Source organism: Oryctolagus cuniculus, chromosome 1 (assembly GCF_051225735.1).
Source record: "Oryctolagus cuniculus isolate XC-2025 breed Fujian yellow rabbit chromosome 1, ASM5122573v1, whole genome shotgun sequence".
Classification (NCBI taxonomy): domain Eukaryota; kingdom Metazoa; phylum Chordata; class Mammalia; order Lagomorpha; family Leporidae; genus Oryctolagus; species Oryctolagus cuniculus.
Genome location: NC_142867.1, coordinates 196,832,248 through 196,846,729, shown reverse-complemented (window position 1 = coordinate 196,846,729; position 14,482 = coordinate 196,832,248). Strand labels below are relative to the sequence as shown.

The following is a 14,482-nucleotide window of genomic DNA, read 5'->3' as shown; positions in this document are numbered from 1 at the left end:
GGCTGCTCCACTTCCAATCCAGCTCCATGCTAATTGCCTGGGCAAGCAGTAGAAGATGGCCCAAGTGCTTGGCCCTGCACCCCACATGGGAGACCTGGAAAAGGCTCCTGGCCCCTGGCTTCAGCTGGGCAAAGCCCTGAATGTTGTGGTCATTTGGGAAGTGAACCTGTGGATGGAAGATTGATATCTATCTCTGTAACTCTGCCTTACAAATAAATAATTTTTTTAAATAAAGTAAAATAGAGAAAGGGAGATACAGATCTTCCAACTGCTGGTTCACTCCCCAAATGGCTGCAGAGGCCAGGGCTGGTCCAGGCCAAGGCCAGGAGCCTGGAGCCCCATTTGGGTCTCTCATATGTGTGACATGTGCCCAAGGATTTGGGACACCTTCCACTGCTTTCCTACCCATACCAGCAGGAAGCTGGATCAGAAGTAGAACACCCAGGGCTCAAACTGTCACTCTGATATGGGATCCAACATAGCAGGCAGCAGCTTAGCTCACTGTACCACAACTTTGGCCCCTAATTATCTTTGTGTGTGTGGCTTTGGGCTATGGCATTTAATGAGAAGTTACTGTTTGCTAGAAATGTTCTAGTTCTCCATATATTTAAAAAGAGGTGTATTTTATTTGAAAGGCAGTTACACATAGAAGGAGAGAGAGAGTGCGCTTCCATACGCTGGTTTACTTCCCAAATGGCTGCAGTGACCAGGGCTGGGCAAGGCTGAAGCCAGGAGCCTGCTGAAGCCAGGAACCTAGAACTCCATCCAAGTTTCCCCTGTTAGGGTGACTGAGGCCATCTCCTGCCATTTTCCCAGGCACATTAGCAGGGAACTGGATAAGAAATAGAGCAGCTGGCACCTGAACTGGTGCATGTATGGGGTGCCCATGTCACACATGGCAGTTTAAACTGCTGCATCACAACGTTGGCCCTAAATAATTAATTAATCCTCACATAACCTGTACTGTGCTTCCTCTGAACCAAAGTGGGGTTGCACATTTCATTCTCTCAGCTCCTCTCTCGCGCTCCATTTATCTCCTTGTTGCTCTTTTATCCTCCTCTCACCCCCTCCAGTTCATTCTCCGTGGAGCAGTTGGAGCGATCATAAAGTGTGGGTCAGTCCCTTGATTAGAAACCACCAAGGCCCCTCATTTGTCTTGGGGTGAAGGTGAAAGTCCTTAGCTCAGGCCTTCTCCCATTTCATCTCCATGCCTCTCCTGTTTGCTCGCTACTGTGCTACTGTCGCCACTGCTGTCTTGCTGCAGGTCCTTAGATGCCCTGAGCCCTGTCCTGCCTGGGGGCACATGTGGCTGCCTCAGTTTAGACAGCTCCTCTCCTACTTGAGGGCTTATCTGATTAGCATTTGCCTTCAACAGTAAACTGAGTTCCCTGGATTAAGGAGCTTCTGTGTCTTGTTAATGGCAGTGTTTCAAGCATGTTGGCTGGCATATAGTAAGTCCTCAGGAAATGTTTGGAGAACGAATGGATGTTTAATGCATATATCAATATTGAAATTTCCATGACTGCACTGGGCTACAGAAGCTCTGTTGGCAATGGAGTTCACATCATTAATAGACATTATTCTTATTTAAAGGTTGACAAAAAAGAGGCCACAGGTATGGCCTGCTGATCAGTGGGTGTGGGGAGCAACTGGGAGCAACTCAGACTAGACTAAGTTACTGGAATTAAGACTTATTCTATACATCTGCTCTCCCACAATATGGCGCTGGGAGAGGAGCAAACAGCTTCTACCCAGCTGCCTTTCACCAACTGACAAGCTGCAGGAGCTGCTCCTGATTGGAGGAGAGCAGCGTACTCGGCGTGTGGGTAGCAGAGTTGGGATTGGTGGAAGAGGACTATAAAGGAGGAGAGAGACAACATGCACCAGGAACATCTATCTGAAGGAACACCTGAGCAGCCCCCGAGAGAGCCGGCTGGCGGTGTGCTGCTCCCCCGCGGAAGTGGGGAAAAGTGGCAGGGGGAACCGCCCTTCCACGGAGGTGGAAGGGTCGGTAGCCAACCCGGGAAGAACCAGCAGCAAACCTGGGGAGGGCCGAGCAGACAAAAGAACAGCGCAGGGTCCTGTGTCGTTCCTCCGCGAAGAGGGGGAGCGACATAATGGTGCCGTGTCTCGGATATGAAGCCTAGGCAGGGTTTAGTGTCGTTCCTCCACAAAGAGGGGGAGCGACATAATGGTGCCGTGACTCGGATATGAAGCCTAGGCAGGGTTTAGTGTCGTTCCTCCATGAAGAGGGGGAGCGACATAATGGTGCCGTGACTCGGATAGGAAACCTAGGAGGGAAGAAACGGGAAGAAGTGGGAAAATACCGGAGAGAGACTAGCAAAGAGCCTAGGGAAAAGCCGGACGGAAAAGGTGCCGGAAGAAGCTATCAAAAGCCTAGGCATAGACTCAGACACGGACTACGGGGGGAAGCTGGGAGAAATCTCTAAGGTCGAAAGCGAAAGTGAAAGCTAGAACAAACAGATTTGGATACGGATTGTGGGGAGAAGCCAGGAGAAATGAGGGAGGAATATTGTTGGAAGAAAACTTAGGGAAACATACCGGGTAGAGAAAAATGTGAGGGAAATTGAAGCTGCGGGGGCAGGCCGAGGCGGAAACGTAAGCTATGTTGGAATTCGTCAAGTCAACCCGGGGAGCAAAAGGCAAAAATCTAAAACTAGAGGCGGAGACGTATGAGCTAGGTTGGAATCCGTCAGATTAGCCCAGGGAGCAAAGGACGGGAAGCCAAACCAAAGGGCGCAGACGTGAGCTAGGTTGATTTCGCCAGGTTAGCCCGGGGAACTTAGACTGAATACCAGTGGCGGAGACGTAAGCTAGGCTGTGTGATTCGCGGAAGCCGCCGCGTGCAGAGAGAGCATGGGGCGTGAATAGATAGGGAACGTGGGGCTAGCGCGAAGGCCGTGGTGCGGGCGCGAAGGGGCTCAGAGACCGCGGAGTGCGCGCGAAGCCGGTAAGCCACGCAGATGAGAGAAGCGCGGGCTGAAGTGGCTCAGAGCCGGGAAGCCGCCGCGGGGGAGGCGCCGAGAAGCAGCCTCGGGGCGGGCGCCGGGAAGCCACAGGGATAAGAGAAACAGAAGTTTAGAAGTAAAATGAGAGAAATAGGAATGCTGGTAGATAGAAGTAAAATAGGAGAAATAGGAATGCCCAGAGATAGAGAAACAGAAAAATAAGGCCTCCCCACAATACGGCAGTGAGAGAGCTTGGATTCGGTCTGCCTGATTAGGGAGGCGGTGAGCACCTGCGGGTGGCTAGCAGCTTATGAGCCGCAGGTCACCGAAGACAGGCACGTTATCAACACCAATAAGTCTCCCCACAATACGGCAATGAGAAGGCTTGGATTCGGTTTGCCTGATTGGTAGGGCTTGTAAGCACCTGCAGGCAGTTCTAGCAGAGCAGAGCATGCGCTGCAGGGCACCGAACTCAGGCACGCATCAGCGCCTAAAAACCTCCTCACAACATGGTGAAGAGAGGACCCGGATTCGGTTTGCCTGATTGATAGGGCTTGTAAGCACCTGTGGGCAACTCTAGCAAGCAGAGCAGAGTGTGTGCCGCGGGGCACCGAAGACAGGCGCGTATCAACGCCAAAAATAAAAAGAAAGGGTGATCTGTGGGGAGCAACTGGGAGCAACTCAGACTAGACTAAGTTACTGGAATTAAGACTTATTCTATACATCTGCTCTCCCACAATATGGCGCTGGGAGAGGAGCAAACAGCTTCTACCCAGCTGCCTTTCACCAACTGACAAGCTGCAGGAGCTGCTCCTGATTGGAGGAGAGCAGCGTACTCGGCGTGTGGGTAGCAGAGTTGGGATTGGTGGAAGAGGACTATAAAGGAGGAGAGAGACAACATGCACCAGGAACATCTATCTGAAGGAACACCTGAGCAGCCCCCGAGAGAGCCGGCTGGCGGTGTGCTGCTCCCCCGCGGAAGTGGGGAAAAGTGGCAGGGGGAACCGCCCTTCCACAGAGGTGGAAGGGTCGGTAGCCAACCCGGGAAGAACCAGCAGCAAACCTGGGGAGGGCCGAGCAGACAAAAGAACAGCACAGGGTCCTGTGTCGTTCCTCCGCGAAGAGGGGGAGCGACAAGTGGGGACAGCGATTAGGGCCTGTGGCTGTACACACAGGCCCTGCTCACACAGACCTGCTCCTCCATGGGTAGCCCTGCCTGGGAGCAGGGAGTGAACGCCTCTCCTCGGATGCCCACTCTCCAGGCACATGGGCAGACCTGCTGTAGGGGCAGCAAGTGGGCACGTGTGGGCCCTGTAACTGATCCTTCAGCCTCAGCAATAGAATTCTCACACATGTTGCCTACTGAGTCAACGATTTCTATGCATCCTTCAAGGCACACTTCAAGATCACCTCTTCTGAGAAGTCCTCCATGTGCTACTCAGGACTCTTGTTTGAAAGTACCAGAAACCTAATTCTAAAGACATTGGGCAACGTAGAAAATCCATAGGCAAGATGTCAAGTTACCCATGGAATTTTGGGAAGGTCAAGGGCAGGTGGGCTTTAGGAACACAAACACTGCCCCAAATTCCTCTCCCTATGTCTTCTCTGCATGTCCACCTCACTCCCAGTCTCCTTTCTTCCACAAAGCAAGGAACATGGCTGTGACACAGCCAACAGTTTTACTACCAGACACGGACTGCCTCTGTTGTCCTACTTACAATGTGAAAAACCTGGGGAAGAATCTTTTTTTTTTTCTTTTTAAAATTGATTTCCTTCCTTCCTTCCTTCCTTCCTTCCTTCCTTCCTTCCTTCCTTCCTTTTTCTTTCTTTCTTATTTTTTGAAAGGCAGAGAGAGAGCTTCCATCTGCTGCTTCACTCCCTAAATGACCCCAAAAGCTAGGACTGGGCCAAGCCAAAAACACATGATCTATTGCCTTCCCAGGAGTATTAGCAAGGAGCTGAATCGGAAGCAGAGCAGCCAGGACTTGAACCGACACCCATAAGGGTTGCTGTCGTCACAAGCAGCTGCTTAACCCACTGTACCGCAGCGCTGGTCCAGGGCAGAGACTTAGATGTCTCTCGGAAGCAGAGCAGCCAGGACTTGAACCGACACCCATAAGGGTTGCTGTCATCACAAGCAGCTGCTTAACCCACTGTACCGCGCAGCGCTGGTCCAGGGCAGAGACTTAGATGTCTCCAGTTTCCACTTTCTCCTACAATAAGTGATCTCTAACTTTTAGTTTAATGCATGATTGACCAGAGAGAAACTGTTTCTCAGTCTCTGCCCCAACGTGACCAGCGGACTGAGCCAATGGGATGTAAACAGTATCACAAGGCTACTTTTTTTTTTTTTTTTTGACAAGCAGAGTGGACAGTGAGAGAGAGAGACAGAGAGAAAGGTCTTCCTTTGCCGTTGGTTCACCCTCCAATGGCCGCCGCGGCCAGCGCACTGCGACTAGCGCACCATGCTGATCCGAAGGCAGGAGCCAGGTGCTTCTGGTCTCCCATGGGGTGCAGAGCCCAAGCACTTGGGCCATCCACCACTGTACTCCCGGGCCATAGCAGAGAGCTGGCCTGGAAGAGGGGCAACTGGGACAGAATCCGGCGCCCCGACTGGGACTAGAACCCGGTGTGCCGGCGCCGCAAGGCGGAGGATTAGCCCATTGAGCCACGGCGCCGGACGAGGCTACTTCTAAAAGGTGATGGAGGAGCCTGCGCTGTGCTGGCATTCATATGGTCACCAGCTTGAGTCCCAGTTGTTCTGCTTCCGGATCCAGGTCCCTGGTAATGTGCAACTGAGGATGGCCCAAGAGCTTGGGCCCCTGCACCTGCATGGGGGACCTGGAAGAACTCCTGGCTATGGCCTGGCCCAGCCCCAATCGTTGTGGCCATTTGGGTAGTGAACCAGCAGATGGAAGATTCTCTCTCTCTTTCTCCCTCTAACTCTGCCTTTCAAAAACAAACAAACAAACAAAACTGATGGAAAGTGGAGTTAAAAGATAAGTCAGAACAAAAATTTTTTGGGGGCCGGCGCTGTGGCTCACTAGGCTAATCCTCCACCTTGCGGCACCGGCACACCGGGTTCTAGTCCCGGTCGGGGCACCGGATTCTGTCCCGGTTGCCCCTCTTCCAGGCCAGCTCTCTGCTGTGGCCAGGGAGTGCAGTGGAGGATGGCCCAAGTGCTTGGGCCCTGCACCCCATGGGAGACCAGGAGAAGCACCTGGCTCCTGCCATCGGTTCAGCGCGGTGCGCCGGCCGCAGCGCGCCGGCCATTGGAGGGTGAACCAACGGCAAAGGAAGACCTTTCTCTCTGTCTCTCTCTCTCACTGTCCACTCTGCCTGTCAAAATAAATAAATAAATAAATAAATAAAATAAAATTTTTTTTGAAATCCATGCATATTTTTTTCATAATACACGTTTCATGAGCTTTTTGAAGACCATGCATAATCTTGTGGGAAGTATCTTTCAAGCCAGGTGGTGTACCTTTCCCACCTTTCTGCGGCCTGGAATGTAGACTTGATGGCTGGAATAGGAGCAACTATCTTAGACCTAGAGGTGGAAACTGATGAGGATGACAGTGATAATGTCAAAGGAACATGGCGTCTCACACCAGCCCTGATGAGTCACTACATAGGTCGATGCATGAGAAGTAATTCACCGGTATTATTTTGGGTTTTCTATATCTTAGAGCCAAACTTAGTCAAACATCCTATGCAGGTGGGAAGCAAGTTTATTAATAAGGGCAGAAGGGCTTATAGATAATTCCCAGTCTCTGCTACCTGTGACTTAGTGACAATTTCTGCCCAGTGTTCCCCCTTCGGTGGCCCAGGGAATGCCAGCTGTTGCCTGCCTGGCCCCACTTTCAGAAGTTGGGTGTGTTTTCCCACACACAACCTGCTGTTCCTTCTTCCCGCTCTCAGAGCAGGAATCTGAATCCATGCAAAACCGCCCCCACCTGGCCTGCCCTCTCTCTCCACTCCTTTCCCCGGCACTGTTATCGAGAGGCTCCTCCTGTGGCCTTTGGCCAAAAGAGGGTACTGGATGTGCGCCACAGGCTGGGGTCTCTGCCGAGCGCCGTGCAGGCCTGCGGGCCCCATGTGAGTGCCTGTGTCTGGGGACATGTCTTCCTTCAGAATATCAAACAGAACGGATGTTGCCCAAAGGAGCAGAACAGGGTCTGCACACCGTCTTGCTGTGCCAGGAATTAACCCTAAGCGCTGGACCATGGGCAGGCTAGGGGTTTCTGGGGAGCAATCCGGGTGGCCAAGGTGCAGGGGGGCACTGAGACGGCTTGGGGCAAGCACCTGTTTTCAACCATTACAGACCTGCTGCAGTGTGAGAATTAGCGGTTCAGCTGTGCCGTGGACACTGCCTGCATCTCCCTCTATGCTTGGGCCCCTCAGCGTGCTGCCGGCACAGCTCAGGAGGAAGCCAAGAGGGCCCTGGCTTTCTGAGCCTGGCAGGGGCAGAGGGTGTAGATCACACGGAGGCCCTTGGCTGAGTGGACAGGCCGGGCTGCGGCAGACAGGAGCACTGGGGTCAGGGACGGGCGCACACGACGGGGTTGAGCAGACCCAGAGCGATGGAGAGTAGATCAGAAGCCGGGTAGGGAGGACAGTGCAAGAGCCCGCCCCCCACAAAGACGTTGTCCCACTGTGCCGGCTGAGCTGCATCTTTTTATTTCATGTCACCATGTCACCTCCTCTCTCTGTCCACCACTGCTCTCCAGCCTGGAGCTTCGTGGCTCGAGGTGCTCGTGTGGTGTCAGCATCTGCCATCCTTTACAATCTGGATGTCCCGTTTGGTTATTCTAGGATCACAGGAGACAGAGGTGTGGGAGCTGTCATATACCCTTCAGGCATCTGGCCCTGCCAAACCTGCCCCCCCACCCCAGTGTAGGGACGCGGGGCAGACCCTGGAGTCCCTGGGCACATCCTCCTGGAGCACCCCCCCCCCCCCCCCGGCTTGCACACCCTCTTCCTAGGGGATTTCAGCTGCCTGGGACTGCATCCGCCTCTGCAGCTGCCAAACCAGTCTCCAGCCCGGCGCCCGTCCTGCCTGTTCACAGTTGCCCACTGCGTATCTCCACCTGGGTGCCCCAGTGGCTCCACCATCCATACACACGTTGCTGCCTCCCAGCTCTCCATCTCTGTCTGCCGCACTACCGGCACCCAAGCCCACTGGTTGGAAACCAGCGCGTAGCTCCAGCCTCCGCCTTCCCCTAACCCTCCACAGCCAGTCCACCCTGAGCCTGTCAGTTCTCCCCCTACTGTGTCTCCAAACCACGAGGCTGTCACTACTGGGATGCTTTTCTAAGCTAGGACAATGTCTGCCTCCTCCTGTTTCCTGCAGCTCGGGTTTCTTGGGCACCTGTCAGCTTTGCCCCTCCCAAGGACTCTTCTCTTCCATGACCTGTGGCTGACTCTAGGGGCTTTACTGGCGAAGAAACTGAGGCCAAATAGTTGATCTCAGGTGCCAAGGTCATGTTCCAGTCTGCTCACCTCTCTGGATTCAGATCTCGCCTCTCCTTTGTTCTCCCCTAAACCTTAGACTCCGGCCTGTCCAACTTTATATTTCCCCAAATCCAAACTTTGTCTTCTAGACCTTTCTAAGATGCCTTTCTTCTACATGAAATGATCATTGGTTCTTCCTTTTCCAGCTGATCTCGACGTAGCCGTCAGAGCTGAGCCCAGGTGTTTCCTCCTCCGGGCAGTCTTTCCTGCCCTTGCTCCTTCCCTGTTCCTGTGGCCACCTGTGTGCCCCACCGGAGCCTTTAGCATGCGGCTCTCTCATTGGCTGGCCCTCAGCCTGGCTGCCCCCTTAGACTAAGTGCCTGCTGCAGGAGGCCAGCGATGCTGTTGAACTTGTGGTCTGTTCCTAAGGGTTCACATAGTAAGTGCTCAGTAAATCATTGCTGGCTGGAGGAATGCGAGGACAAGTGAGGTCAGTTGTTCAGGGGAAGAACAAGGAAGTGAACCCAAGGTTTCTGCCCTGTGCCACCACCCCCCGCGGCTCCTGGCTCTCTGCTTGGGAGCACATGCCTCGTTTGAGTTACATCTGCGCTGCTCCTGCTGGGGGCAAACGCCTTGCCACTCAGAGGTGCATGTGCCACCCACCCACCCAGGCAAGCCCAGGGAGGGGGCGGGGACTTACATCCGGGTCAAGCAGAGATGGCACTCGTTGTTGTAGGTGACCCCGTCTGTGCCGCAGACGAGGTTGGACGTCTTGGGACAATCTGGAGGCTCTGCCATGTGCTCACAGATGGGCTGTGGGGGACAGGAAGGGAAGGGAGGCAGGTTCAGGGGCAGCGGGGAGGGGCGCAGGGATCTGCTTGGGTCAAGAGGGCCCCGGTGTGGGTCCAGTGAACATGACACGAGCCACTCAGGGCCCCTCGGCATGTGCCTGTGTGTGCGGATATGATCGTGTGTGTGTGTGTTAGTGTGTGCCTATGTCTGCTAAGCCCCAGGGGTCCAGCTGCCCGAGGGTGTGCCTGCACTCACATCTGTATGTGTGCAATGTCTGTGCCCTCAGGCACCCGGGGACCAGTTCTGGGAGTCTAACCAGAACCTGTGTTGCTGGTCTCTGTGAGACAGAGCCCACCCTTCCCAGGAGGCACCTGAACTCCCCCTGGCCTCCATGATCCGTCAGGGCCTGGGCAGAAAGGCTGCCCGGTGCGGGAAGGCTGGAGACACGGGGCAGGGTTTGGGGCTCAGCCTGGCAGGGTTTCAGGCCAGGCTTGAGGCCAGGGTCAGAACTGAGTCCAGACTATGGTTGGGACCTGGGACAGGGACAGGGTGAGGGCGGCAGTGCAGCACAGCACTGCGGGCCTGGCCTCTCGAGACCTGAGACACCACTGACCAGCTGGGGCGAGCTAGTTCTAGTCTCTGAGTCTCAAGTGCCCTCTCTGTTGCAAATTGTAAATAATAATAGTGGAGGGCAGGCATGTGGTGTAGAGGTTAAGGTGCTGCTTGGGAGGGCTGCATCCCACACTGGAGAGCCTAGGTTCGAGTCTCTGCTCCACTCCCCATTCCAGCTTCCTGCCAAGGTGCACCCTTGAAGGCATCAGGTAATAACTCAAGTAGTTGGGTCCCTACCAACTCCATGTGGGAGACCTGGATTGTGCTCCTGGCTTTGGCCTTGCCCAACCCCAGCTGTTGCAGGCATTTGAAGGGTAAACCAATGGATGAAAGATGTCTCTGTCTCTCTTTCTGTCTCTGTGTGTGTGTTTATTTATTGCTGCCTGTCAAATAAACAATAACAGTGGTCCCCTTGCATGTGTTGATTGGAGTATGGGATATAAACAGTTTGTTTCTTTGTCTGGCACCAGATGAGAACTGGTGGGGAAGACGGATGCTGAGGCTACTGGAAGTGAGGGCAGCTTGTAGCCTCGCTGGTCCTATTTGAAGGGGTGGCTTGCCAGTTCCACTGCCTTGGGATCACTGGGGACATTAGACTCAAGGCCAAGGTGGAATCAGAGACAACTTGGTGCTTGCAGGCTCAGAGTGAAGGGATGCACGGCGAGATGTGGTTGGGAGAGGCTGGCACCCTCCATGGGGCCAAGGTCACTTCTTTGGTCTGAACCCTAAGGTCTGTCTGTCTGTAGCACGCAAAGCAGAGAATGCCTTGTGTCCTGCTGAGGCTGGGCGGGGAGGCCATGCTTGGGACTTGCACAGTGCTTAGCTTACAGGGGCTAATCTGGGGGAATGTGCAGGCTCAGGATGCTGCCCGGGCCTCCCAGGAGCCACGGAAGGCATGCAGGCAGGAGGAGGGAACGGAAGAGCGCTGGCTTCCCAGCACAGGGGAGGGGACTCCTCCCCACTGTGGGAAGCCCAGGGCACGAGCAGCTGCCTTACCATTCTTGAGAAAACAATCTTGCCGGCTGCCACGGGCACTTCTGAAAGACAAAGCAGCGAGGTCAGGCGCCGCCGCCGCCGGCCTAGGCCCTAGAAGACTGCTTCTCCTACTTTGGGGTGCCTGGCCCAGCCACCACCCAACGTGGAATTCCTCAGGGCAAGGTAGTGAGCTGGCAGACAGAAAGCTTATGTGAACAGAGGCAGAAAGCTGGATTGAAGGAGGCGACCGTCCGGCCTGTTTCTCCTTCGTTCCCACTGGAATTGTGTGTCCCATTTAATAATGGCAGTAATAACAATTCTGCACGTGCTGTGTTTCGGGCATTGAGAAGCCCCGGTTTTAACCACGCCTCTCTCTTCTATGCCACAGAGAGAACGGAGCAGCAGTGGGTGCTGTGGTTGGCCCTCCAGAGCCTGCCTCCAGGGACCCTCTGGCATCATTTCACTGCTCACAGTGGTCCCTTTCTAGAAATTACCCTCAGAGAACCGAAGGCTGTACCCCGCCCCCACCCCAGAACAGCTCCTGTTGAGGGCTGTGCTGCGGCGGCTGCAAGGACCCCGCCCCTTTGTGTCTGGTGCAGTGCCGAAGGCCACCCTGTTCCACAGCTGGCTCAGGAGCCTCCGCAGCCTCTGCCACATCGCAGGCAGCCCCCGTCAGCCCCCATGGGCGTTTCTCCCAGGAACGCGCCCCAGTGGACGGGTGCACGTCTGAAAGGCTGCTTCCCCAGGCTTTCCACCACGCTGTGAAAAGGGCTCAATGAGGCAATGGGCCACACGGTGAGATCAGAGCCAGGGTCTGCCCACAGCCCCATCTCGCCAGGGCCTGGCTCTTTCCACACACACGGTTGGCCCCTGGTATGCGAAGGATACAAGCAGATGGCCATGTGAGTGCTGAGTGTGATGGGCGGTGCAGGAGGTGGAGCCGCGACTCGGCACGGGTGGGAGGAAGGGTGCCTAGGAGACTGCAGGAGTCGGGCTGGGTGCTGAGCCTCCGCAGGGCTGTCCCGGGGGCCCTCTCACGTGCTCTTGTCCGCCTCCCGGAGCAGCAGGGTTCTCTCTCCGTGGGAGTTTTGCTGCCTCCTGTAGAGAGCGCCCTGTCGCTGGGGTGGACAAGGCAAGGTGGCTTCACCTTTTCCTGGAGATTCCCAAGCCAGGAATGGAGACTCAGTCACTGCCCTGCCATTGAAGGCAAAAGATGGGACCTGCACGTGCAAATCTAGCTTCGTCTCCACGCTCCTCAACAGCCCTTCCACGTCCTAACTGCCAAAGCTGGAAAGGACCCAAGGAGCCTCCATCAGGAGAATGGACACACAACCTGTGACACTGTCACACCATGGGGTATGACCCAGCAATACAGACAAGCACAGGAGACACAACAATGTGGCTGAACCTCCCAAAACATTTTGCTGAGCCAAAGGAAACGGACACCACAGGCTCCGTGGGCTGGGAGTCCATTTACGGGAAATTCTAGAGAAGCCGAGTCTGTGGTAGAGGAGCTTAGTGTGGTGGCTGCCGCTGGCAGGGAGCAGCATCGCTCGGCTCCCTCTGTGTGGTGTGGTGGGGGCAGGGATCGGCTGGCACGGGGGAAGATTTCCGGGCTGATGTCCTGGGTCTTGATAGGGATTTAGGCTACACAGGTGTAGGCATTGATGATACGCACTGCATGGTAAGGTTTGTGTGTTTCATGGTATAGAACGGAAAGGGGAAAAGAAAGTACTAAAAATGATCAAGTGGTCCCACGGCTCCTGTCACGACCCCTCAGCCTCCGGCCACACGAGCTGGCCCTGAACATGCTTCTTGGGCTCACTTCCCGGTACACCTCTCCTTGCCCTGGGAAGTGTTCCCGTCTGCTCTCTGTCCCTGGGGCCAGCTCTGCTTTGGCCCATGCCATTCCCCCTGCCTGTTCTTATCCCGGTTCTCCTCCTATGGACCTCCCCTCCTTTCCTGGCTCAGCTGCCACCTCCCAGGGGAGCCTTCCACCGTTTCCCATGGGCTCCTGACTTGGCTTCCTTCATGGCCCCACAGCTGTCCCAGGCACGGGGTCGCCCCTGCCTCCCTGTGAACCTGAGCTCCTCGGGGCTCCTCTGCTTCTGGCCCCACGTGGCCAGACAGAAGACCTCTCTGTCTCTGCTTCTTCTTCTCTCTCTGACTTTCAAATAAATCTTTTTTTTTTTTTTTTTTTTCCAAAAAGACACTGCTTAGAATACCTGCATCCCATATCAAAGTGCCTGGATTCAAGTCCTGGCTCCACTTCCAGTTCCAGCTTCCTGCTGATGCCCACCCTGAGAAGCAGCAGGTGATGGCCCAAGTAGTTGGGTCCCTGCCACCCACATGGGAGACCTGGATTGAATCCCTGGACCCTGACTTCAGCCTAACCCAGTGTTAGCTGTTGTGGGCGTTTGGGTGAAGGAACTAACAGATGGAAGATCTCTTGTCCATCTGCCTCTTCCTCTCTCTCTGTCGCTTTTCCTTTCAAATAAACAAATTAGAATCAAACAATAAAGACAGTAGCCTCTCAGAGGGACAACCCCTGATATAAAATTGCAATCCCGCCCACCCCATCACCCTGCCTGATATTTTCCCCTTAGCTTTTCTGGCCTTCCAGCACACTAACACACATTGTACCTGTGTCATTTACTGTATACTCCTGTTTTCCCTACCCTGTGGGATTTAAGCTCCATCGGGACAGCGCTTCTTCTGTCTTGGTCACTGATGTGTCTCAAAGGCTCAGAACAGTGTCCGACACTGCAGAGGTGCCCCGACCCAAGGAGGCCCCACTCCAGGTGTGTGGGCCCAGCCCTGGCAACACCTCCCATACACCCCTGCAGCTGTCCTCGGCCCCATGCCATGGCTGTTAGAGCAGAACAAGAGCTCAGAGCACCTGTACCTGCCCTCTGCAGCCGGCACACTCGCCTGTCTCCCCTGAGAGCTGTGACCCACCCGCTCCCTCCACCTCCCCAACCTCCAGTCCAGGAGTTGCACAGTGCAGCTGCAAACTGGGACAAACTCCTGCTTTACAACGGGAAACACTGAGCTCCCGAGAGGGGAAAGGACTTGGGCAACGCTGGGCTAGAGTTAGGTTGTGACTCCAAGGTCCTTTCTCCCCATCCCAGCCCCTTCCCCACTGTGACCGGGGGCACACATACAGAATGAAAGTACGTGCAGAAATCTGTGGCCTCACACGTGCTGCAAGCCCTGCCTCCAACCCCACCCCCACTTCAACCACCGCCACCAGGCTGCAGAGAATCCAGGTTCTGCTCACTCACCCCCGTCCACAATAAGAAGGGCAGCCAAAGCCAGGGTGACCCACCACAGGCGGACGGCCATGCTGATCCCGGGCTGGCTGCTGTGGCCTGAGCTGCCTGGGACCTGGGCCAGGGGATGGATGGGGGCCTGTTTATAGTGCTGATCCCCACCCTTATCTTATCTGGGGCCAGATGGAGGCCAGAGTGTCACCCCGAGTTAATCCCTGGACCCAGACATCCGGAAAGGGCTCGCTCTAGACAGGACGCCAAGTTTGCGGTGCTGTGGCTTGGGGGGCGGGCAGATTTGCTCAGCGAGGAAAGGTTTGGAGAACTTGCAAAGCTGACTCCAGTCTGTGGGTTGAGGCCAGAGGAGAGGAAAGTTGAAACAGAAAGAGAAAAGCTGCGATCAAGGCAGAG

At 55.0% G+C, this 14,482-nt stretch overlaps 1 protein-coding gene across 1 annotated transcript; it reads right to left on the bottom strand.

Annotated features, from left to right (window-relative positions):
• Nucleotides 1-7,626: 7,626 nt before the first annotated feature.
• Nucleotides 7,627-14,218, bottom strand: SPINK4 (serine peptidase inhibitor Kazal type 4). Its single transcript, XM_008248443.5, has 4 exons — nucleotides 14,087-14,218; nucleotides 10,824-10,864; nucleotides 9,124-9,236; nucleotides 7,627-7,780 (listed from the first exon to the last, which is right to left on the bottom strand). The coding sequence occupies exons 1-4, from the start codon at nucleotides 14,145-14,147 to the stop codon at nucleotides 7,735-7,737; spliced, it is 261 nt and encodes an 86-aa protein (XP_008246665.1). The 5' UTR covers nucleotides 14,148-14,218; the 3' UTR covers nucleotides 7,627-7,734.
• Between the last annotated feature and the right edge of the window lie 264 nt (nucleotides 14,219-14,482).

What these genes read in the sequence shown, in the direction of transcription:
- SPINK4 (XM_008248443.5), bottom strand. Translation starts at nt 14,147, where the DNA reads ATGGCCGTCCGCCTGTGGTGGGTCACCCTGGCTTTGGCTGCCCTTCTT. An exon ending in AGATTGTTTTCTCAAGAATG is followed by an intron (nt 9,237 to 10,823) that starts GTAAGGCAGCTG and finishes TGTCCCCCACAG; the next exon opens with CCCATCTGTGAGCACATGGC. An exon ending in CATCTCTGCTTGACCCGGAT is followed by an intron (nt 7,781 to 9,123) that starts GTAAGTCCCCGC and finishes CTGTGATCCTAG; the next exon opens with AATAACCAAACGGGACATCC.